At 39.4% G+C, this 26000-nt stretch overlaps 2 protein-coding genes across 2 annotated transcripts in view; both read right to left on the minus strand.

Moving 5' to 3' along the window:
- Positions 1–26000, minus strand: part of MYLK4 (myosin light chain kinase family member 4) — a 76765-nt gene that overhangs the window by 24849 nt on the left and 25916 nt on the right. The window contains exon 3 of the mRNA XM_059401491.1: positions 1034–1112. Within this exon, the coding sequence (XP_059257474.1) occupies positions 1034–1112 (79 nt within the window). The remainder of the gene's footprint in view (positions 1–1033; positions 1113–26000) is intronic.
- Positions 13915–14232, minus strand: LOC132018747 (large ribosomal subunit protein eL43-like). Its single transcript, XM_059401606.1, has one exon. The coding sequence runs from the start codon at positions 14201–14203 to the stop codon at positions 13937–13939; it is 267 nt and encodes an 88-aa protein (XP_059257589.1). The 5' UTR covers positions 14204–14232; the 3' UTR covers positions 13915–13936.

Raw genomic sequence — 26000 nt, forward strand, 5'->3', positions numbered from 1 at the left:
AGAGAGGAGGAAGCAGGCTCCCCGCTGAGCAGAGAGCCCGATGCGGGACTCGATCCCAGGACCCTGAGATCATGACCTGAGCCGAAGGCAGCGGCTTAACCCACTGAGCCACCCAGGCGCCCTAAACCGTTGCTTTAAAAACTCACTTCAGTTCTCCTTTTGGTATGGCCTTAAATTGCAACGGCACATAAGTCTACCAAAGACGTCAGCTGTAGGCGAGCAATGGTTTAAAGCCTACCTTTCCCAGAATCGATCACTGCTAGTTTTACCAACACACTGCTTTTTATCTGAGCACTTGTCCAACGCTGTTTCATTTGCAATTGCTGATTCTCCTTTCATCTCAACTTCTTTTCCACTAGGATCTTCCTTAGAATGAAGCCCATTTTTCTCTCCTTTGCACACTGGACGTTCATTTTTATCCACGATGGCTTGCTTATCATTTCCAGCACTACTGTTTTCTTGTCTGCTCAGTCTCTGTGTGCTTGAAATGCCTCTTGTGTCTTTATTTTCTCCTGGCTCTATGGAACTTCTTAGAGCAAAGTCTTCTACCTTGTCTTGTGGTCTTTCAGTAAGAAACGTGGCAAAACTTCTCTGAACTAGAGAGGCATTGGTCTTCTCAGAATTTTTCTCATTGAGTTTATTAACCTTCTCTTTCTCAGAGGAGGGCTGATTCTTCTGGGAAGATCTCTCTAAAAGCCACAAAATATTTTAATGGAGGACGCATGTGATCAGTATAATTTCGGCTTCACATAATGGCATTTCTATTCAGGTTTCTCTTTATCAGAAGATATACGCTTTGGAAAAGCAAAGTAGACGTGAACATGACCAATTGACTGACATTTGGGTTCCCAAAGAGTTTTTAGTTTGTAACTAGTAGGACCCAAAGCCAATCAAATAAAGTTATTCAAACAGCGCTTCTCCCAACACAGAGCTTTATGAACACGTAATTCCTTCTGAATAAGAACAATGACAACAGGACTTTTATACCAGAGCTTTTTTTATGCATAAATCTCTAGTCTTCTAAAGATGTTACCTGTGAGGGCCGATGTCCTTTTGTCTTTGACAGGGGCTGTTTCCTTCAGGCCAAGCTGTGACCATGACTTCTCCTTAGCCTGTGGATACACAATTGAATAATTGAAGTCACTTATTAATTACATCAGTGTTTCTCAACCTCAGCACTACTGACACATGGTGTGGGTAATTCTTTGTTGTGGAAAATGTCATGAGCATTATAGAACATTTTGTAGCATCTCTGTCTTCTACCCACCAGAAAACAATGGTAGCTTCCCTCCCAGTTCTAATATCCAAAATGTCTCCAGAAATTGCTAAGTGTCCCCTGGGGGTAAAATCATCCCAGATTTAAAACCACTGTATTGCATGATTCAAAAAAAACAAACAAAACAAAACACTAGAATTAATAGTAAGTTAGGGGACAGTCTGAATTGATGAAACTGTATAGACTACAATATTTGAAAACAAATGATCTCATTGCTCTAAAAGAAATTCTGTTAAACTCTGGCATTGTTTGTAAAAGAAGGCCCATCTTCATGAATGGATTAAAGGATATTGATAATGTATCGTCACCTCTGACCTCTGGTTATATTGTCTTGATATGGTTCACATATAAATCAGATAAAAATGAGAGGATCTATGTGACTAAGATTTTGTAAACCAAAAAGTAGGAGACTAAATAAAGTAAGCCACTGTAAATGAGCTTTCACATGGCTTAGAACAGATGACCCTTTTCCTAGGCAGGTAAACATCCTTCTCATAGTTCTGGCTTCTCTGAATTGGCTTAGCCAACTTTTCTTAAATACCACATAAAATATAAACATTAGCCCAATCCACCCAAGTTATCATAAATTCCAAAGTTTTGCACTATAAATTAATTAAATTGTGTGGATGTCCAAAGAATCAGTTTCTTTTCTTCGAAGAGAGAGTAAAATCTGCCTTAGGGTGACTTGCAAGCATGAAACTCCATGTAAGTGCAGCTCAGAGGCATCAAGACAGACTGCTGATGTACTTTTAATAATCCAAAGGGCAGCCTCATAGCTTCAGAGCATTTCCCTTTTTCAGATAGAGACATTGAAACACAAAGGTGGTAGGTTTAGTAAATCTGTGGAAAACCGAATTAGAGATTATATCCTCAGAGTTTGTAACTTCCTCTTCTAAGTAAAAGTGCAGGACAAATGTTCTTCAAGTTCTTCAGGCAAAGCCAGCTGCTCTTCCCTCTGTGTGCAGCATATCCACCCACCCCAGCATCACCGACAACACTTTTAAATATTTTTTCCATTAATTTCCCACTAGCCTGTAGGCCTTGCTTAAATGGGCAGGAAGACTGGTTCATCTTTGAATCTCTGGCACTTAGCCCAGTGACTACGATATAGCGATGATGGTGGTGATGATAGTGATGATGATGACGATGGTGGTGATAATGATGGAGGTGGTGGTGATGATGATGATGGTGGTGGTGACAGGGATGATGCTGGTGGTGGTGATGAAGATGAGGAAGAGGGTGATGGTGGTGATGATGTCAATGTTGATGTGGCTAATATACACTAAGCACTATCTACATACGGGGCACATTTCTAAGCATGTCAGTTGATCCTCATAGCAACCCTTTGGTGAACCCAAAGGTGAACCCTTTGGGATAGATATTATTAGCCACATTTTATAATGAAATCAGGTAAATTCCAAGGATTATGCAGTTCAGAAATGGTCGAGCCAGGATTATTAGTCAGCTGTCTTCTTCATTTTGTGCCTTTAACTATTACACTGTACTGTCACTCAGAAAAAAAAATAGATTACAGGGAAGGTGTGTTGTTAGTATTTACTGAGTATCTATCGCACAGCCAGTATCACAGGAGATAAGAAGGAAGATTAAGAGAGAAGGGTATAGAGGCACCTGGGTGGCTCAGTGGGTTGAGCCACTGCCTTCCGCTTAGGTCATGATCTCGGGGGTCCTGAGATAGAGCCCCACATAGGACTCTAAGCTCAGCAGGAAGCTTAGAGTCCTTTTGTCTTTGCCTGCTTCCCCCTCTCTCTGCCAGCTTGCTGCTCTGCCTACTTGTGATCTCTCTCTCACTCTGTCAAATAAATAAATAAGAATCTAAAAAAAAACAGAGAAAGAGAGAGAGAGAAGGGTATAAAATGGAAACAAGTTAGTAGAGTGAAGAAATAAATATTTACCAAACAATTAGAATTAACATAGAAGAAAGGCAAGAGAGAAAGAATTCAAGTCCAACTTGGAAAACAAGTCAAATTAGCCAAATAAGAGAGTCTAACAAATTGTGTTTAAGATACTGTACAATTTTGTTTTTCAGTGTTTCTTTTTTGAAATGATAATTCTTGGTGGGTAGGCTTTGTGCTTCTGGATTTATTCTGGATAAGATGAACATAGGTGGACTTGATAAAGAAAACAGGTATGTATCAATCAATTTCAGTTCATCAAAATAGGTAAAATGGAGAATTTGGAGGTAAGACTCCATGGAGTGCCAAACTGATGAGCCTTTGCCTCTAAGGTCATCCAGGTACTAGTGGCAACGTTTTAGGAGTTTTGTGAACATTCTTACGGTAGAGCAATGGGAGCTGACCAACAGGAGAAGCTGTCGATTCTGAAGAATATAAGAAACCAGCTTCCAAAAGAGGCTGGTTTTTTTCTTTGTCAATTATATATCACATATGTTTTACCACTTAAATAATGTAAGGAGGTCTTTATTCATTGCCACAGGTCATTGTATTTTTATTTCTCTATGTAATACTGACATCTAGAGGAAATTTGAACTGAGTTTCCAAAAAACAGAAGCTGTATTTCTCCTTTCCTGCTTCTGAACAGCAACTTCAGTATGAAGAGGGTTTTCATGTTATCTGAAGAAGATGATAAAATAGGAAGCACAAGTCTTTAGATATATCTTGTCCAAAGATGAACATATTTTCTACCCATTTTACTATGTTAAGCATGATGTTCTGTAAGGATTACTGTCCTCTTCTGTTAATAAATAAAAGTCATGTCAGAAACTAAGTTCCTTTGCTAAAATCACACTGATGACAGAGATGAGTGTGAGCGCCTCAGTGCTCTCAAATTCACTCATTATTCCTTCACTTAATAAATACTTCTATATTTGCATATGGATTCCTTTAATGACCAATTATTCATTGCTTTTTTAATAATCCATTGATGCATTTAGAATGACATACAGAAGAAAGGAGACCCAAATGCCCAAGTATTTAAAACAAGTTCTGTTCTCTCCACTCTGTACAGTTTTCTTGACTGGAGTCCTGAGTGGGGAATGTTTCCAAAGTAGTTTTCAGGTTGTATAAAGGACATGTTAGAACTCATTTCTATTTGTTTTCTATTCTTTTAAAATTTACATTTTATATATGTTTTAAAACATGTATGAATAAAATTGGACAGGTATATAATTTATAAGTTTCTGTCATATGCTAAATTTATTTATAAAAATAAATATACACATATTGTTTATCAATGTGCATATTTCTGAATAAACGTTGGGATTTACTTAAATGCATTTTACTGATAGCAGTGCAAAATCAAAATAATTTGAGGACTTCTTTCAAATAACACCATTTCTTACATTATGATTTTCTGAAATAATGTGCTTTAGAGAAGAATTATTCTAATCAGCAGGTTCAAGGGCAAGTACATAATTTGAACAATGAGCTCATTTCTTGCAAATTGCTTGTAAGAGGTCAAGATTCATTGCTTAATGACTATTTTGACATTTAGACCAATTGTATGCATCTTATACTCTGTCTCCAGGCAGTTTCACTGACTGCCATGGAAACAAGAGCTACTCAGGAAGACAACATCCATCCGGAAGCCTGTGTCCACCTACCCACTGTGGAGTTCACTCCCACCGCAGACCACAAGTCTGTCCCAGTACTACACGACAACTCTGTTTCTCCTCAACGTGGTAGAACAACCAAAAGGAAAATTAGTTCTGTTGAATGACTTTGCCTCATCCCTCTCCTTTCCATTCAATACAAACCAACCTTAGAAATCCATCTTAAAGTGGATTTAAACTTTTAAAGAACAGAAAGGCAAACAGCTACTGCCTCCTCTGGACGCCCTCAAAGCAGTGATCATCTTCTGGGTATTCTATGGCCACTTGACATGCCTGTCCCCAACCTGGGATATGGACCCTTGTCTTCACATTTGTTTCCCCAGCACCACATGATGAATATGCTTGGTGAACCTGTGTATAGTAAAGGAAAGAAGTGCCTGCAGGACGGGTATCCTCATTCTGACAATGTCCTTTTTTTTTTTTTTTAGAGTATTTATTTATTTATTATTTATTTTTACTTTTTTATGTGCAATTAGCCGGCATAGAATACAAGATTCGGTTTTGATGGAGTGTTCAGTGATTCATTAGTTGCATATAACACCCAATACTCATCACCACACGTACCCTCCTTAATACCCATCACCCGGTCACCGCATCCCTCCGCCCCACTCCCTTCTGTGACCTTCAGTTTGGTTTCCAGAGTCCAGAGTCTCTCATGGTTTGTCTCCCTCTCTGATTTCTTCCCGTTCAGTTTACCTTCCCTTCCCCTGTGGTCCTCTGCTCTGTTCCTTATGTTCCACATACGAGTGAATCCATATGATAACTGACAATACTCTTTAATCAGACTGTGTCACTGAAAAGCCCCACTCTCCCAGCACCATCCGAAATGTATCCCTGTCACTGATGCTCATATCCTTTGCATCACTTAACTGATGGTAAGTTATATCCTCGGCCCTGTATTTGGGGATTATGATTGCTACAGAAAACTGTTTTCTTACCATCACAATGGAACATGACTATACTAACTGCACAGCCCGAGCTTGTCATTATCACTGCTGTGGAGACGCCAAGATGAACACCTTTTGGTAATTTTAACCTAATACCTAGAAATACAAAAACAAAATGATAACAATGTATAATGACTGTTAAACTTTGGGCTCATCGTGAGGAAGAGAAAAAAAATGGAATACAATAAAAGAAATACAAAAAGAGGAATTTTCAGAATATCAAAACTACATTTCCTTGCTTGAGTAAAAAAGATAATTTTAGAAATTCTTTGTAAAGTAAATCTACTTCTTTTCATCTTCAGGGCACACTCAAATTCTTGCCCTAAGTGAGAAGACTCCCTAAAGTCCCCGGGCTGATGAAAGGAATGTTCACAAAGCATAACCGGTTTCATGGTCCATCGGGACTGGCACAGAATAAGGCAAGACAGGATCGAACGGACCAAATCCAGGAAGGAAAGTGTTCACCCTGGCCTCAAAACTCAGTAAGCAGACCCTCCCCTGCTGCTGAGAAGAACATCAAGGATAATCAGTTACCTGAGAAAATAACCCTGCAGGAAAATTAAAGCCTTTTGATGCATTCACTGTTACATGGGCAGTGCTTCATTCAGAAAGCAAAAGACCGGAAATTAAAGGCTGGTTCAGGAGAGTCTAATTAGACCATCTGTCAAGTGAAGATACGTGGTAATTTTACTTTTATTCAACTTTAAGATGTATTGAACAGAATTATTTAAAAAAAAAAAAAAAGTGTACTATCACATTTAACTGTCTCCTCGAGCAGGAAAGACTGAGTAGGGAACAGCGCTGGTCAAATGCACTGTATCGGGTTATTCCTCATTGACTACAGACTTTTCTTAATTTAAATACACTTTCAGGTTTTCTTATTCCAATAAGCCCTTGTTATGGCCAATACCATGCAGACCATATGTTCAGTCCTGATGCAATGTGTGAAGACTGACAGGTTAGGGGTAGCAGACCCCTAATATCTGCCCCACCATCCCAAGGGCCAGGCCAGGCTGTGGATGAGAGGTACAAGTCATTAAAACCATAGGCTCGCCTCCATTCTTCTAACCAGCCGGCCTTTGCCGATTTTAGAAGAAGCAGTTAGAACAAGTTAAGAATCGTCACCTAAATATTTAGTCACGTCAGGTACTTTGATCATATAGATTGTGTTTTTCCCTCATCTTATGCCCAAGGGATAAGCTTACCCAAAACATCTTATAAATGAACTCATATTATTTTATATCCTTCTCATCATCACTTCTCCTGCCCTCCCCACCAGAAAATGCTGAGCCCTCTGACTCTAACTGCTCCTTTTCCCCAACTACCCACGTGACTTCTGTTGGCCACACACGCTATACCCCACCTTCCAGGCCCAACCCTCCTTTGTTCTAAACAGGTCAAAACGAGGGGTGGGGGGCAGGCGTTTGACAATATTTAATGCACAGGTTCCACCCCTAAAGAGGGGGTGCGGCTGCACACTACTGTTTTTTCTAATATCCACCCCACCCTCCGCCCCACAGCCACACATACACACCCCAATTCTAAGGTACTGCAAGGGTTGGGAGCCACTGTCTCTGTGTTCTCAGCTCCCCTCACTCTGGGTTGTTTTGTCGAGGTGGGGTTTCTTCCCTGAGTCCTTCTTACCATCCAGGCTGCTGTACCATAGCTTTGAATGACAGTAATAACACTGGAGACGTGGTATCTCTCCAAATCCCGAGTCCTCTCCAGCACCAGCAAGGCTATGTGACCCTCTCTCGGACGGATCACCCAGCGAACCACTGCCTCTACCTTGCCGGCCGCCCAGGGACACATGTACGGACATGAGCCTCAGGCAGACTGGCCCAGAGACCACAGAACCTCCTCTTCAAAAGGGATCTCAGGGACATCCAAGGAGGGCAAGCCAATAAAAAAAAACCCAGCATTTCTAACCACACCTGAAATCCTCTGCCTCGCTTCCTGGTCAAAGCTCAATTAATTGAAAGTGATTTAGCTCCTCTACCAAAACGGAGGTGAGCAGAAGGCAGCCTGACTCCACTTAAGTGGAGAAACACCACTCCACGCAGTGTAGAATTACTTATAGCCCTTTACACAAAAGTGTATCTGAAAACCATAAATGGTGGCTTGCTCTGCCCTCTTGGGATTCTGCCACCAGAAAAACAAGCACCTGAGCATTTCAAAAACAAGGCATCAAGATTATTAAGGAATTGCAATGTGTTGTGTTGTGTGTGTGTGAGAGAGAGAGAGACAGAGAGAGAGGAGAGAACAACCAATTTCAAATGCAGGTATAAATGGGATTATAGCTCTTTGATGTTCCTCTGATTAAATTGAGTCTTACTTAGTAAGATTCTTCTTTTACACTACATAAGACCCAACCTTGGAATGTTTTCACATGAAGTATATAGTGTTTTTTCATCACCTAATAAAACTCTTCTACTTCTTCCTGCCGCAGACAGTTTTACAAGCATTCATTTCACATAGTGTTCTCAGTGTGCTTTTTAATTTTTATTTTAGGTTCACTTTTATCACTCCATCTCCTGTCTCCTGCTCTGAGTAAGCAATCAGCATTTTGGTCCAGCCTCTCACCACAGGCTGGCTCGTGGAAGTAGCGTCTGCTGGCAGAGGCTCCTGGGGAACTCTGTGTTTCCTCAGGTGAGGTGATGTGTGGTCCCACGGGTTGTTAAGGAGGTTCTGAGATTTGAACTTAGATTTATCAAGCAAAATATCTAACCTCATTATGGTTTGTCTTTCCATATCTTACCCTGCACAGCAAATTTTGCAAGCACACTACAAAGTAGCTTTAAAAAGCTATCTCTGAAAAAAATAATGAGAAGTTGCAAAGCTCTTAAAAAGTTTCTTAAAGCTCTTAAAAAGTTATATAGTTTTTGGAATATATAATCCAAACTCAGTAGATAGAAACAATCAGTCATGACTATCCCCAAACCTTTCATTATCTAGTCCCTTCTACTCAAAGTAGGTCTGGGGACCACAGTGACCTGGGACCCGCAGAGCCTCTCAGCCCCTCCCTTCACTTATCCAGTCAGAATCTGCCTTTTAACTATTCCCAGGTGATTCCCATGCACATTACAATGTTGAAAACATTGATCCAGATAACATCCACAATGACTTGGTGCTAAGAAATATTTCACAAGATATTTGTCATGGCTGCTTGTATTTATTTGAATCTGTCTTCTGTCCATAAAAAGCCATCATCACATTTGGTTAAGCTCAGAGGGAGGACTGTGGAGAAAGCAGGAAGGAGCTAACACATGTTCTGCTGGTCTGGATGTTGGCTGCCCTTGAGGGCAATGGCCAGTATAAGTCCAGAACTGTGTGGAATATCAGTGAGCTTTGAAGAATGCCCAGAATTTTGACACTGACCCAAGGAGTCCTAGCAAGGACTCAGAAGGGTGCGTGAGTGAGACCTGCTGTACCTAATTTCTAGGGTCTCTGCCAAACTCAGGTCTCATAGAAAAGAAACACTAAGGGGTAAAGGTTCTGCAATGGGCCGAATGTTTGTGTCCTGCCAAAATTCATATATTGAAGCCCAAACTCCCAATTAAACTTCCAATATAAGAAGGTGGGACCTTTAAGTGGTAATTAGGTATAGATGATGTCATGAGGGTAGACTCTCTGGTGAAATTAGTGTTTTTATAAGAAGGAAACCTGGTCCTTCCTCTATCTCTCTGCCGTGGGAGGATACAGAGATATTGCAACTGTCTGCAAGACAGGGAAAGGATTCTCATCAGAATCAGACCACCCTTGGCACCCTGACCTCAGCCTTCCAGCCTCTAGAACTGTGAGAAAGAAAGTGCTGTGCAAGCCACTCAGTCTATGGTATTTTGTTACAACAACCTGACCTAAGGTACAAGGAAACTGTGCCAATGGTAAACTCTAGAGGAAATCAGTAATATATTCTGATCAGTTCAAAAATGCAAAGAATACAGTTAGGATTGTTAACACAAGTGCTATAACTTGGTTGCTATAAAGGTGATTATCAACCCCTTAAAAGGAGCAAAAGAAATTTTATTTAACCCAGTTCTGATGAAACAAAACTTTTATAGTACACAGATAGTACATAACGTCTGATACCATCTAACTGTCTGTGCTTTCACTCCTAAGATAGACTTAAAGGCTCAATTTATGGAGCACATTCTGAACACCTTAGTGAACTCTCTGTGTTCTTATCTCATTCTTTTGTTTTATTATTTACACACAGGAGAATATTCAGCTGGTACTCTGGTACTCTACCAGTTATACAAATAGGGAAGCACTTCCATCCTGGAGGATGTCCTGAGCCCTCCCAAACAACTCACGACCTAACCACCCTCAGGACCCTCCTAAGATCCGAAACCTTGAAGGTCAAGTATCTGGCATGGCTGGGACGTCTATGTGCATGGGGACCATCCAGTGCAGTCTACTCTGAAAGATGAGTGACTGCAGACTCCCAGCTATGAAATTCAGTTCTGCATCAGCAACCATTAATATAGTATGAGTGCACCTGGCCACGAGAGTAGGCTTATGGCTGTATAATTTTTAATATCGGAATAAAAGCTTTTAATATTATCTGTGCTGTTCCTAGAAGTTAATTATTCATAGGAATTGGAAAGTGTGCCTTGACACTCAAGGAGAAAGCAGTGCAGGGGAGTAAAGAGGTAGGAGAGTTTCTATCAGCAATACCTTTGCCCACCTTAGACACTGGGATAGTGGCCCAAAGTTTATCTCCTGCCCCAAAGATTCCTAATCAGTAGGTCTGGGCTGCAGCACAAGAACATTTTTCACAAGATTTGGAAATGGTTCTGTTGTAAGTGCTCCAGGGATCATACTTCCAGAAAGTGTAGAAACTCTTACTCATTATTCAAGACCCTACCTCAAGAAGTTTCCCTTTGTGAATTCCTCCTTAAACACTCTGGTTCCACATCCTTCTGCCAGAAGAGAAGTCACTCTTTCTTCCACATTTATTGATGATACATCCATCACGTATTTATCATACTGTGTTGGCATTATTTGTTTTCACACCTGACTCTGCCTGCATATCTTGGTATTTCTAGCATCTCACACGGCATTCGACAGATAAACACAGACTGAGTAGAAAATAGGGGTCAGGGCTGATGTGGGGCAGTATTTACTGAGCATCTCAACCAGCCATGTAAAGTTTTCAGAAGGGGTGCTGTAGCACACCCTTTATTATATCTGGTTTCAGGCTTGACTGTCTTGTCCTTAGTCTCCTGTGGCACCCAGAAGTTCCTTCTTTCATGCAGAGAAATTTGTTGGCCTGAACCTCTAGGAGAAAGCTCATAGTCTTCTCAGACCTTTGCAAGAACTTAAAGGCTTGTGTTACCAATTCACATCTGAGAGTCCACCCTGAGTGTGGGTTATTGAACTAATGTATCATTTGACCACCTTCCCAGCAAATGTCTTAGACCTCATAAAAATCAGAACATGTCCTGTAAATATTCATTTGCTTAATGCATATATTTAAGATCTATTATTCATATACCTATATCAACCATAACTTTAACATTCAATAATACACTAACATAGAGAAATACTTAATGAATATATTTTTTAGAAGATTTTATTATTTTTAAGTCATCCTTACACCCAACTTGGGGCTGAGGCTCACAACCTCGAGGTCAAGAGTCGCACACTCCACTGTCTGAACCAGCCAGGTGCCCCAAGAGCTGCTTAAAGGATACTTTTGGTAATAAAATGAGAAGAGGTTAGATATTGTTATTGCCACATTTCACTTTGTTGTGATTATGGAGACAAGCAGTACCTATCTCCTCTGAAGTGTCTGATTACGCTTCTTTGGAGAGCACCTAACTCAACATTAAAATAGATGCTAAATAAATGGCTCTGCATTTTCCTGCCAAAGCCATTTACCATATTTCTAATGGTGATTAAGTCAGACATCATATCCATTACTCCAACATCCCTTTAGCGCTCAAGTTCTGTGATGCCACAGAATCAAGAATAAATCTTGGCACACTTACAGAGCACGCTCAGAAGCTTCCCACGCTGGCAAGAATCTGCTGCTTGGTGCTTTTCTATGGATCTTGTCTCTTGGCATCTATTTATGGGGATGATTTATCGAAGTAAGGCCTAAGTAAAAGTGTCTTTATGGCAGATCATAGAAAAAAAATCATGCTTGTTTGGTTTGTGCTATTTATTTAGGTCTCCATTTCTCAGCAGGTGAGGGCTTTGCTTCAACCACTTTAAGCCCTGTCAACACCAAAGGAGTTCTCCTCCAGATTTTATCAGCAAAGTTTCTGATTTGCTCCTTGCTACCAGGAGATGGGAGTAGTCTCTGAGTTCTTCAGAATTCTCCTGCTGTGTCTTCTCAAGCGCTGTTCAGAGGTAGTGACTGGTGAGGTGGGGTTGAGTTTGTAAATCATGCTGCTCAGGTTCCTTTCCAAATTCATGGTCTTAGGCAGCTATGGCAGAGAGCTTCATTTGCTGATTCTGAGAAGAACAATGTCCTTATTTTCAAAGCCAAGAGATTGCTACTTCAATAGACAAAGGCAAAACAAAGCAAAAGGTAACCTTTTTGATGTTGTGGAAATTAGCTATTTACTTTTCATGTTGGTTCATGGCAAAACAGGAAGGAGCCTGAAAAAATCACCTTAGATTTAACATCACAAATTTAAATGAGGTTTTAGAGAGAAATTAAAGGAAGGGAAGGAGTTTGCTTCACAGTCCAGTGGGTCAGATACATAACTTTTGTATTCTTTTGTATTCTCAACCGCACAATGTACTCCCCAAAATCCACAATATTCTAAGAGTTCAAAACAAGACAAGGAATTAAAAAACTTACTAAATCATAAAATCCATTTGAATCTAGAGAGATCTTAAAGAGCATTGTGAAATGAGTTAAGGAAATCTAACTCAAAACTGGAAGGGGGAAGCCATGCTGGGATGGTCACACACATGCTACTCATTGTAGCTTGCTTAGTTCCACAGGAAGAAGGAAGATTTCCTATCAACCCTGGTAACTGCCCTAAACTGCAGCCAATGAGAGGACCCTTCACTTCCAACACCTACAGCCAGTGAGAAGCCACCACCACTACGAACTCTCATTTCTGCACCAGTGAAATTCTGTTCTAAACAACCTCTTCCAAATTCCTCCTCTCCTCCATGAAAGGACACTCTCCTCCTTTGTTCTCTGTACTTGGAATGTGCTTGGAGAAACCACGCTCCAGACTGGAAATGAGTCTCTCTCTCTCCTGATTGGCACCGGAGCTACACTCCAGTGTTCAAACCCACAACCATTAAACATCCCCTGCCTCAGCGTCCTAAATAGTTCAAAGAGTGAAAGTCTCTGATAAACCGTAACAGGTTGATATGTCTAATAATCCGCTTCTGCTTAGGCGCTCTAGGAGATACCCATCCTTTTCTCCTTAGTTCTTCCACCCTTGTTGGTTTATTGGGTCAAGATTTCCTAGGAAAATATCATGTTGGAAGTTCTTTCTCCTGAAAGAGGGAAATGATTCTAGAATTTCACAGCAGCAACCAAAATAACCCCCTAGTAAATCTCAGGACACTCAACATCTTTTATTTGCTATGTCTCTGATCGCCCCTAGAGCTAATTCCAAGGATGCTAATCATTTGTCCCTGTAGGATCAGCTACCACCCTTCTGGGTAAATCCTCAACTGATATTGTCAGAATATACAGTGCATCTCTTATTAAGATACAAATAGATCCCCCAAAACCTCTCCCCATAATTAATCAATATCTGTAAATAAAGAGGCCCTTCAAGACATTAAGCCTATAATAAAACGGTAAGGGCCAGGGCCCCCTTATCCCCTGTATCAGTCCCTGCGACATTCTTATTTTTACCTGTGAAGAAACCAAATAGCTCGTCTGGGACTTCCAAGCCATAAACAATATTGTCAACCCCCACCATTCTATTTTTCCCAACCTTCACTTTATTTACCTCCATCACTACTGAGAGCAAATTTTTTTCATGATCGATTTATGTAGTGCTTTCCTTAGTATCTCAGTACTCACAGAAAAGGTCCTTCCTGGTACCGAGGAATAAATGATCCAATTCTTTTTTTTTTTAATTTTGTTACATAAATTAACCCATTTATTATAGGCTAGCAATGTTTCAAATGGCGGCTCTTCTACTGGTCTTTCATCTCCTTCAGTCTTCTGATGGCAGACTTTACTGTGACAGCAGAAGTGGTGTTGTAGGTCCAGGCGCCACCAGCGACGGTTTTCATGCAGGAGCCACAATGCCAGATCCCCACAGCTCGTCTTTTCATCTTGGTTTTGCCACAGAAGGAGCAAGTGTACTTGGCGTGCTGGCTTATCTCAATCTTCTTCACCATCTTCCTGAGGGAGGCACCATATTTGCCCACGATTCCGACCTTCTTGGTGCGTTTAGCCATGTCGCCTCAAACTAGGTCTGAGCCCCGAGAGCTAAATGATCCAATTCTTGATCAGCAATCTTTTTGAAGAAAGATCTCTTTCAAATGGGGGAAATGTGAAAATGTGTTAAGGAAACTTAATACAAAATTGGAGCCAGGAGGCCATGAAGGGGGTAATTCTCATGTTCATGGCACCTGTCACAGCTTCCAAAATCCAGCAAGAAAAAGGGAGAATTCCTCTCCCTGCCCAACCTAGAGCGAATGACAGGCCACCACTAGTTCCAGTGCCTGCAACCAATGAGAAGCTGCCACCACTCCAAACTTCTCTTTCTCCAATGAACTTTTGTTCAAAACAACACCTTCAAATTCTTCCTTTTCTTTATAAATGGACACTTCCCTTTTTTGTTCTCATAGGCAAGTGGTTGCCTTAGTTTGCTTGTCCTGAATGGCAATTCCTCTGTTATTCCTAAATAAACTAGATTTCTCTTTTAAAAGATTGACAGAACGTAGCCCAATCAGCTCAACTAGAGATGAGAAATCAGCTTCTATCCAATTTCACCTAAGTATAGAATTTAACCATGTTTAACGTGTTCCTGCTGAGAGGAAGGCTGTTGATACTACTGGTCATTTTTCCCACAGCACCTTCATCCTTAAAAACATAATAGGACATTGTGGCATACAGTCTCAACCTTTATTTCTTCTCGTTAAAAATCCACCCATCACAATACAGTTTTGAATGTACACATAGTTCTTGGCCTTTCATTTGTTATTATATGTCAGTTTTTTATGATGTTTAAAAAAGTAGGGAGCTATAGATTGTGTTAGGTATAGGCATAAGCATAAGCATTAAAATATATTTTGGTACTGGGTTACTATTGTAGGAAGTACACAGGTCAAGTAAGCTTTAAAGTGTCTATTTTTGTTTGGAGGATAAACAAATCCTTCTCAAATAAGACATAATGATGGATAGGATTAAGAAAACTCTATTAGCACCTGCAGTAACTATCTGAAGAGAATCTTTAGCCTTAGGCTAGACATCCCCTGAGAATGGGGAGTGGCTGGCTTATTTTCCTTGGCTTGTGAAGAGCCCCACTTGGAACTCTCTGTGAGGTGAGAGGAGCGCACTATCATGCATGCCATGTATTTCCATAGGAAGCAAAAAACAATTGCAGACTTGCACTTCTACCCTCCTGGGGATTATGCTAGACTACACCCAGAGAGCAAGACATAAATACATGCCTATGATGAGGTGACAGCTGGTCTCTGCAGCAGAAATGCACAATCACTGATGGGAAAGTTCAATTGTGGGTACTCCAGGAACAGGATTAAAGTCTGTTTTCAGTTAGGAGCCTTCATAAAAGTGTACTCCATCTGTGTTTACTACATGCAGCTGCACCTCTCTCAACGTGCTTAATGAACTTTCTCTTCTTTGTGAACACTGACTTAAACTCAAAGCTAGTCTTAAGTAACTATTATGAGCAAAATACTTGTATAAGACATCATAGACCAATACATGTGTGTGCTCCTCCTCCATTGACTGAAAGGGTCTACATACTTCATACTCATGCAGGGTCTACATACTTCATACTCATGCACCAAGCTATCTCATCAAATTCCAGAAAATAAATCTAAACTGTGAAATGAGAAACTGTTAAAAGGAAAAAAAGAAGTAACTATTTCCAACTATTCTGGTCATATCTCATTATGTTCATGTATTAAAATTTAGGCAATAGTCTAAATATACTTGAATTTCACATTTAATGAGATCAGTTCAATTTGGCATTTAACAATTATTGTAAAATGTTTCATTTTTATTTAATTCAGCTATAAGCAATATATTTTTCAAACTGACCTCATTACTGGTGGAATACATTTACACACACACACCTATATATATAACTTACTAGCAATATCGGTCAACTCTGAACTTCTTCACATACTATTACTTTGTTGTTGTTCATTTTCTGTTCACTCCCACAGAATTACTCTATTGGCACCAACTTTTCCCATCTAATAGAGAAGTAGTGTTATTTAAAAATAAGTAAGTTCTAGGTAGATGTTATAATAGTGTTAAGTACATTTTATGAATTCTTATAATTAGAATCGCCACAAAATTTTCTCTACTGAAAGTTGTTACAATAAATGTCAAGTCAAATGCAGTTTTTCTTTAGAATTTTAAAGAGAGTTAACCAGATGAGAATTACAACTCCTATGAAAATCCATATTCTATAAAATGGAGACTCCAGCTGCAAAAATTCCTCAACTCAAAATCCTAAAATTTTTTTTTAAAAATGATTAAATAAGTAGGGCTAGTATATTATATAATGTGGATATATATTTTAATGAAACAGCATACCATTCACATACATTTCACAATCATCCATATTTTTATTAAATATTGCCCCATCAATACTGATTTAACCAAATTAATGTCTGCAGACTATACATAACCTTTCCCCTTAGATGACCTAATATCATTATTAAAATTTAAAAATAAGAATTTTAACAGAATTACCCCCAACCTAATATCTAAATAATGTTTCATTTTAATAACTAATAATGTTAAAATAAGTTCCCTTTCTAAGCTCAAGTTCCAGTCAAAGAATACTAGCTGCAAACTAGAACCTGAAAAAGCTGACAGTGAGTATATAAATATATTTGTATCCTTGTGCTTAGAAATAATAGAACTGTGTGCATATGATTGATATTCTTTGATGAAAGTTCCACTTTTAAAAAATTTGTCTTGAAGCATTGTATTTTGGTACATTCTCCTTCAATGCTTTTATGGATCACTTTTCAGAGGATATGAAAGAGTTGACCTCTACTTATCAAAGTTCAGCTTCACAAAGTTGCCATATAATATAGGTTTCACTGCCATAAACTTTGGCTGTGGGGAAAAAAAAAATCATGGCTCACCTTTCCATTTCCTCTGCTAACAAAATGGAAGGAATTATCCAATATCAAAAAATATATTTGCTTTGATTTAAGCCAATAGTCTTATTAGACTGAGGGAGTGCAGGGATAAGTCGCACACAGAGATTCCTCCTAACACACTGAGAGATTCTGAGAGCTCTCAGCTTCTCACCAGGGTTGTTGTTCTGTTTCTACCAGGACTATATGTTCCAGTCCTCTTAATCTTTTGGCTTGTGACTCACATACTCCAACTCACACCTACAAGTTCTGGTTTCCTCCTTACATGGCTCCCTCAATGCTGAAGTCTTTATATTATAGGAAGGCCTGGGTTCACCTTCTGGCTTCAACACCTCAGTGTATTTTCCTACCTAGCACATCACCCTGCAAACACTATCTGGTTTCTTTCTAAATGAGCAACTCTGATATGACACTTTTAAAAATATCTTAAAACTTTAACATCTCTTGGTAAGCCATGTACCTATCAGATTTCTGATGGTTCCTGTTCTCTTAAAAGATCCCTTGATTTCTTCTGCTTAGACCTTATCCTGTTAGTGGTACTAATTATTCATGCGTCATCAGAAACTGATAGCTGTGTGACATTTCTTCTTATTTTGGTCATCATAACACTCTACCGGTCTTTTCATTTACCGGTATAGTTGACATCTATGAACATTGATCTAAGATTTATTCCTCTTGAAGAATTCACCAATTCTTTCACTCAACTCCATACAAACGATCTTAAAATGTTTTATTCCCATAATCCCAGCGATTACTAGATCTTAATATCTGGACATGGTATAAGAATTTTGAACTCTGAATATCTAAACTAAAACTTAACAATTTGATACCCCACATTGGCTTGCCTTCCTGTTATTCCAGTTTCTGTCAATAGCGCAATGATACTTGTCTCCTATTTGTTAATCTTCTAGTGAAGCGTCAGGTCCCACTCAGTGCAAGACAAGGCCAGATCTGGGCCATGCGTTAGAACCCTCCATCCTCCCACTGTGCGTAGTTCATAAAATAAGCTCACCTATCTTAGAATCCAAAGCCATGGCAAGCTCCAATGTTTGAGCCCTTGAATGGTGACAGGAATCCAACAAATGAACAAAGTGGAACAAATGGGAATCCAGAGAAACATTGCTGTGAATTCCAATCAAGAAGACTACATTTTGAAAGGTCTGCCTATGGTTATTAAGAAACTATGTACTGATTTCAGGTCTAATGATACAGCTCCAGCCTCTAAAAGACAACCAAGGTTTGAGGTCTAGACTCAGCTCTTGCACACACCATCAAAAATTTAAATGGGGGAGAGGGGGGCACCTGGGTGGCTCAGTGGGTTAAAGCCTCTGCCTTCGGCTCAGGTCATGATCTCAGGGTCCTGGGATCGAGCCCCGCATCGGGCTCTCTGCTCAGTGGGGAGCCTGCTTCCTCCTCTCTCCCTGCCTGCCTCTCTGACTACTTGTAATCTCTATCAAATAAATAAATAAAATCTTTAAAAAAAAATTTAAACAGGGACCAGCAGAGCCTAATCCTAGTATCTGGTACATCCTCAGGAGATGGAGTATTTTGGTGTAGGGGTTCAGGTATAACAGGCTCATTATGAGGATTCAGGGAACCCACCATGGTAAGCCACACATGTGAACTATGTTGAGGCCTGGATCAGCTTAAGCTTCATGCAATGGTTTGAGATACCAAAAGGAACCCAGTATCTGCACAGAAACATTTCATTTCCCAAATATTTGAATAGTGAGAAATTCCTAAAATAAAAGCCCCCCTATCTAAGGAATGTCAGAGAGGTCAAGGCTGCCTAGTGGTTCTCACTTTACATGAAGCCTGTGGATCCACAGCTCACTGATGGTGGTTGTGGGAAACTAAGGCAAGAGATCCCTTGAAAAGGAGGTTAAGCTTACACTCGGAAGTCATGGAACAACGTTCAAAGTCAAAACATTCATGACAGGGCAATGACCCTCCAGTCCTAGCTGCATGATAGAATCACCTGGAGAGTCTTTGAAAAACACCAATCCTGGAGTCTTCATTCAGACCAATTGTATCCACAATTGTGGAGTGGAGCCCACACTTTGGTATTTTCTCAAGGCTTATAGCTCTCAGATTTAGCAAATGAAAGCATAAGATGCTCAGTTAAATTTAAATTTCAATAAAAAACAAATACATTTTTTAGCATAACTATGGTCCATACAATATTCTTATACTAAAAAAATTATTGATTGTTTATCTGAAGTTTTATTTTAACTGGTGCCTTATATTTTCTCTGGCAACCTATGTGACTCTAATGTGCAGTCAAGGGTTGGTAACAAGTGCGTTAGGGTTAGCTTGCTAGGGTGCTATCCCTTGAATTTGCAAAGTTCGTCTTAGTGGAAAGTGAATTCTGTCACCACATTCAGACTCCTCTTTCAGGTCTGGGGAACCAGAGATTCATTCACCAAACTATCAGTGTGTGTTGAGGACATGCTAAGATTTGACAATAAATAAAATCTTTCATACTTGCACATATATTCCATTAAAATAAGAAACACCTTTTAAAAAATAATTACCTAGATAGTAATTGATCACATTGACATTCTTATCATTATTTCTTTTAAGAAAAGTCCATTTGGAACATGACTTATAGGAAAACAACTCTTTAAATAGAGTTATCAAAGGTACCTTATTAAAAATAAATTTTTTAGATATTGGATTAAAGCTTCCTTCATCTATAGGTTTTCTGGCGCTGAAAGCTAGTTCCAGTGTTGAATGATGCCTCCCTCCTGCTCTCCACTTTCATTTTTGGTAGTGTTAGAAGCTCTCAAGCCATGTGGTTCCTTAGGAGATTCAAAGCACACTTTTTAGTATTTTTTAAAGTTGGTTTTAAAATGTTGAACAGGGTGAGATCAAGGGACAAAGGGCTGAGTATTTTATAGTACTGCAATATCACAGCCGATATCTCACAGCATCACGAATAGTTTGTTACTAACAATGCACAAGGTATGGAAATCTGTAAGCCTTTTATTTTCTTTTCCAAATCAGAGTGGTATGTTGATTTTTCATAATACTATAACTTGCACTAACTCATCTCTAGGTGTGTTTGTTTAAGATTTTATTTATTTATTTATTTATTTGACAGGGAGAGAGAACACAAGAAGGGGAAGTGACAGGCAGAGAGAGAAGTAGGCTCCCCACTTAGCAAGGAGCCCGAAGTGGGACTTGATCCCAGGACCCTGAGATCATGAGTTGAACTGAGGGCAGACACTTAACCAACTGAGCCACCTAGGTGCCCTGCCAGGTGTTTTTTTCTTGAGTGAGACAGATGGGGTGGACCTGTGGCCAGTCTGCTGTGCTATGCACAGCCCTGCCCGCACCCATGTATACAAGTCTAAGGATAGCAACCGTCATCTTCCATGCATGCTGCAGCAGAGCACATACTGAAAACCACAGCTCTAGATTCCTATCAATCCATTCATTAATACACATTGAGTCTTGTGTTTTAATTACTTACAACTTCAACCTTCTGTTATCCAGTTTATATGTCTCTGAATTTCCCACTAGACATAGATTTCAATTGCAGAAATCAATCTAAGTCATGGCATTCCCACATCCCATGAGAAAAGGGATGAGTTTAGCATGACATTTTCTTGATGAATGCAAGCTACAATTTTTTGTTAGTGTTGATATGTTAGCAAACCCCTACTTTCACTCCCAGATGGTGCTATATACTAAATATTCTTAACCACCAGTTAGTTTCCAATTTTTCATTAAATTCTCTTGCAAATGTCTCAGTAAGGATGAGATAAAATGAGCAGAAGAGTCTCTTTTTTATTTTCAAACTGTGTTTTAGTATGGCACAAGAAGAAAATTTTCTGGTTGTTTTCCATGAGTTCTTCTGTGGAGTGTCAGCCCCGTGGGATGGTACATGAATAAGCTCTAACGGGACGGCATTATTTGAGGTTCTATGAGGTGTCAGGATAGTTTGGAATGGGATCTGAGGCAGCGTTTGGCATGTAATAGAATCCACTAATTAAAAACAGTTTTTCAGTAATGGTTAAAGTTGGGTATATTTGGTTAAACAAAAAAATAAGGCACATTTTAAGGTCTGTAATTTTAAAGTAGATGCTGAGGATTTCACTCCCGAGAGCAAGATATAGTAATATTTGTTTCCTACAGTCACTAATGCTCTTCCCTCCAAAGGTACTTCTACACTGATATAAACAATAAAAATAATAGTTATACATTATGCAGGGGAATATGTTTTAGAGCACATATCAGAGTCTGCCCTTGAAGTAAGTTTTTTCTCAGCTTTAGTTTTAAAGCAGAAGAAAGACTACTGTTAAGTGGTTTATTTAAAGAAACGGTCACCGTGTTCCCACTAATACTCATCGTAATCTAAACCCCTCAAGCACTACCCTCCCAGTAACAACAGCTTCATCATGTTCTGGGGCTCTTATTCATCAGGGGCCACCTGAGCTGATGGATGACCTCTGTGGAGAGAAGCCATAAGTCCCAGCTGGTTCCCTTTTGTCTATCAATGGTGTTCACCGGCTGTGTTCTTAAGTACCCATGTGCTCTCTCTGACACGCAGGTCTCATAGGTCTCAAGTTAGCAAATTCCAGAGGATGGACCATTTATGCAGAGGCTTGCATGTTTGCAAATAGCCTGATGAGCTCTGCCCAGGCCTGGGTGTCTACCTTGGGCCTTTTAAAACCCAGTAGGAAACCACCAATTATTCAGAGAATATCATCAGTGATACAAAATTTCAAGCGATCTCTGACTTGAGCTAAGCAAAGTATTAACAATAAAAACCTAGAATATTCAATAGTCTATAACACTCATATTTTGAGAAGTTGATTTTAATGATCATGAAAGTCATAAGCAGTGGTTTCTAAATTTAATTAAAGCAAGATTAACCAAACCAAATTTCTAAGGGTTAGGAGTATTGAGGTGAAGAAGGCCCTGTGAGGTATGCCTATCTTCAAGGAGTCAGAGTCCTACTCCTTTCACACTAAGACTTTATGGTGAAAGGGCCAGATACAAGCTGTTCTGCACTGCTCGGCAGGGTACTGTGCTTCAAGTCATAAAAAGTCCTGGAGAAAAGAGGCTCTTCAAACCTATAAAATGTTAACTCCCAGGTGGGATCATCTCCAACAAAATTGAACCCAGCATCCTGGGTTCTAGTTCTATTTCTGCTTACCAGCTGTGTGTCCCTGAGGAAGGCATTTCATATCTCAAAGACTATATTTTTCTCTGCCAAATGGACATACTTTCTACTAGATCCAAAGATTACTAGGAGGCTAAGATATGGGGACAAATGTGGAAGTGTTTTTGGAAAAAGAAAAACAACTTAAACACTACTATTTAGTCTTCCACAAACAAGCATTCTCAAGTGTCTGCACAAATGGTGTTTGCTCTGAATCCTCTCTTTACTGGCAAAGGAGACATTTCTGTGCATTTCTACATCTAGACTGTCACCATTGCTGAAATAGAAGGTGTCCAAGCATGACCCTGATGCTTGGAAGAACAGTCTCCCTCTTACATAAGAGTTCACACAAAGCCGCCACTGGTATTACGTGAGAGAGGGGGAGTTCCCCACCCCAAGAGTCAGGACACGCTTAACTGTCAGAAATCCCCTGGGGAGGTCATTAAGGACCAGCACGGATGGCCAGGTGGTGCAGAGTTTCCCAGCCAGTACCATTTAAAGGTCGTATTCCATATTTAGGACCAAGGATAGGCTGGCCAATGTGCCCTGAGCTACCATTCAGTCGAGAACTTTGTGTTTTTTATTCGTCTTCAAAACACAAATAAGTCATGGCCACTCCCACTTGAACCCAGAAGGAAGAATGAATTTCTTTTTTAGTGAAAAGTAACAAAAAACAAAACCACCATGAGATGCTACTCATCAGGATGGCTACTATCAAAAACAAAAACAAAGAAAAAAACAAAAAACAGTGTCGGTGAGGATGTGGAGAAATTGGAACCCTTGAGCACTGTTGGTGGAAATGTAAAATGGTGCAGCTACTGTGGAATGATATAGCAGCGAAAAACAAAAATACATACATATATAAACAAACATAGCATTGCCATATGATCCAGCAATTCCATTTCTGGGTTTATACCAAAATAACCAAAATAACTAAAAGCAAAGAACCATCTGTATATTCGTGTTCACAGCATTATTCATAATAGCCAAAAGGAGGAAACAACTCAAGGATCTATTGACAGGTGAATGGATAAACAAAGTGTGGTATATACATAGAGCCTTAGAAAGGAAGGAAGTTCTGACACAGGCCACAATATGGATGGACTCTGAAAACATGCACAGTGAAATAAGCCCATTGCAAACAAATAGTGTATGATTCCACATAAACAAGGTACCTAAGAGAGTCAAATTCATAGAAACGGAAAACAGAAGGATGTTTACCAGGAGCTGGAGGAGAGAATGGGGAGTTAGTATTCAATGGGTACAAAGCTTTAGTTTTGCAAGATGAGAAAGTTCTAGGGATGGATGGTGGTGACGATAGCCCAGCAGTGTAAATATTCTTTGAAGCCACAGAGCTGTACATGTAAAGATAGTTAAGATGGTCTATTTTAAACTATATTTTGCCATAATTTTTTAAGTCATTGAAGCTAATATATGTTTTGTTTTGGGGGACTTTCTGGAGAGAAAGTAGGCTAACCAGACAATTGTGGACAGAGAAAAGTGCCATGTTAAGGTTTCCTGGCTACATGAAAGGCTGAGCACAGAAGATTTTATTTGCTAAGACGAAAAGGAGTACATCCCTAAAGGGCATCTGAGTCAAAGCTTCCTGCTGACTTTCAAGAATGAGCTGGTCCTGCTTCAGGTGTCCAGTCTGTAGGTGAGGATCAAAATCACAAACAAATACCTGTTTGTCTCTGGTTCACCTTTGCAGAAATACTTGTTCTCTTTCCATTTCTGAAAGAGGTACATATTTGCACCATATGGAAAATGAAGGTGTTTTCCCTGCCAGAGAAGGAGATGAAATGTTTGCACAGTAGAAGAACTCAGAGCATGTGTGAAACTAAAGTTCTTTGGAAAATCCAAGATTTATGGAACCTTTTCTCTGCTAGGCAGGAACCCATGGTTTGTTACACACCCACCAGCCAGGTTCTCAAGACTGCTGCCACTGTGAATTTTTGAGTCTTCACACCACACTCAAAGCTCTCTTTTCCCCAGTTCCCTTTCCTGAAAAAAACCTCCAATAAATACTTCTTTGTAAATGCACAAGAATAACAAAAATGAAAGATTCTGCATATGCACTGTTGATAAGTGCATTGGTTAAGCTAGATAATTATCTCTTTCTTTATTTCTTTTTCTCTTCCCTAAAGAATTTGAGGTTACTTACATGTGGTTAGAACATTTTAAAAACAGGATTTAGTACCATGACCAACAATTTTAAATGACAACAATTTTTATGGACCCTAGGTCGGTGGAGTTTTCATATATATTGAAGCTGGTGGAGGTGAAGTTTTCAAGGCATCATAATCAAAACATGAATCATCTCTTCTTTGGTTTTTCTTTTACTTTTTAGGTTGAAAATAGACTATCAAATACTAGCAAGGATCAGAATGTGTGTAAGTGTGATCCTATTGGGATAAATCCTTTAAAGCCTTTGCATATATACTGATATGTACATAAAAACTTCTGAAAGAAATCACAAGAAATGATTAACAGTGTTTACTGTGAAGAAGAGAGAAACTTGAATTGGGACCACAGAGTAATCTCTGTCCACTTTTAAAGTTTTCTGTACATGGGACGCCTGAGTGGCTCAATGGGTTAAAGCCTCTGCCTTTGGCTCAGATCATGATCCCAGGATCCTGGGATCAAGCCCTGCATCAAGCCCTGCATTGGGCTTTCTGCTTCGCAGGGAGCCTGCTTCCCCCTCTCACTCTCTGCCTGCCTCTCTGCCTACTTGTGATCTCTGTCTGTCAAATAAACATAAAATCTTTTTAAAAAAATAAAATAAAGTTTTCTGTACAGTCTGAATTTGCTAACCCAGGCCTATATATATTATCTATTTTAGATATAGACATAGATATATAGATACAGATATATAGATATATCAATAAATATAGATAATATATATATACACACAATGTGTGTATATATACATATATACATATACATGTATATACACAATATATATATTCAAGATAAATACATATACACATATGTATGTACATATATACATATACATATATATACACACACTATATATATTTTTTTCAAGAAATAATGTTGGATATGCTCAGAGAAATAAGACAGAGCCCCTGAGGATTCTTTATAATCTAGTAAGAGAATCTAATAAGCACATTAATAAATAATTAAATAATTATGCATGTGCTGTAATTGTTTAAGAATTTGGATTCAAATTCTAAGTTGGCCATTTTCTAGCTGTGTGATTTTGGGAAAACTACTGAACCTTTCTGTGCCTCAATTTTCATCCACAATAGGGTAATCACAGCTAATGATAAGCATAGCTCCTACCCTAGATAATCAGAGCTCCTACCTTATCACGTTTTTATGAGCACTGAATGAACATATGTAAAGCACTAAGGACAGTGTCAGGCACATGGGAAGTTCTCCTGAAACTCCTAATGTTATTATGGGAAAGATGCGAGATAGGTAGTACACCAGCATAGGACAAAGAGAGATTTCTTTCACCTCTGTCCAGGGTTATCAAAGGCTTTGAAGTGAAGACGTTGCTTGAGCCAGGCCCTAAAAGATAAATCCATTTTTGCCAGTGAATAGAAGGAAAAGGACATTTCAGGGAAAGAGAACAGTGTGAGAAAGGGCAAGGCGAGGTGGCTGCCTGGACAGCAGCCCAAAACAGGCAGTTTGAACTCCTGAACTTTCCTTCCAGGAGCGTCTCAAGGAAATGAAAAAGAAAGAGCAACT

The sequence above is a fragment of the Mustela nigripes genome, chromosome 5 (genome assembly GCF_022355385.1).
Source record: "Mustela nigripes isolate SB6536 chromosome 5, MUSNIG.SB6536, whole genome shotgun sequence".
Classification (NCBI taxonomy): domain Eukaryota; kingdom Metazoa; phylum Chordata; class Mammalia; order Carnivora; family Mustelidae; genus Mustela; species Mustela nigripes.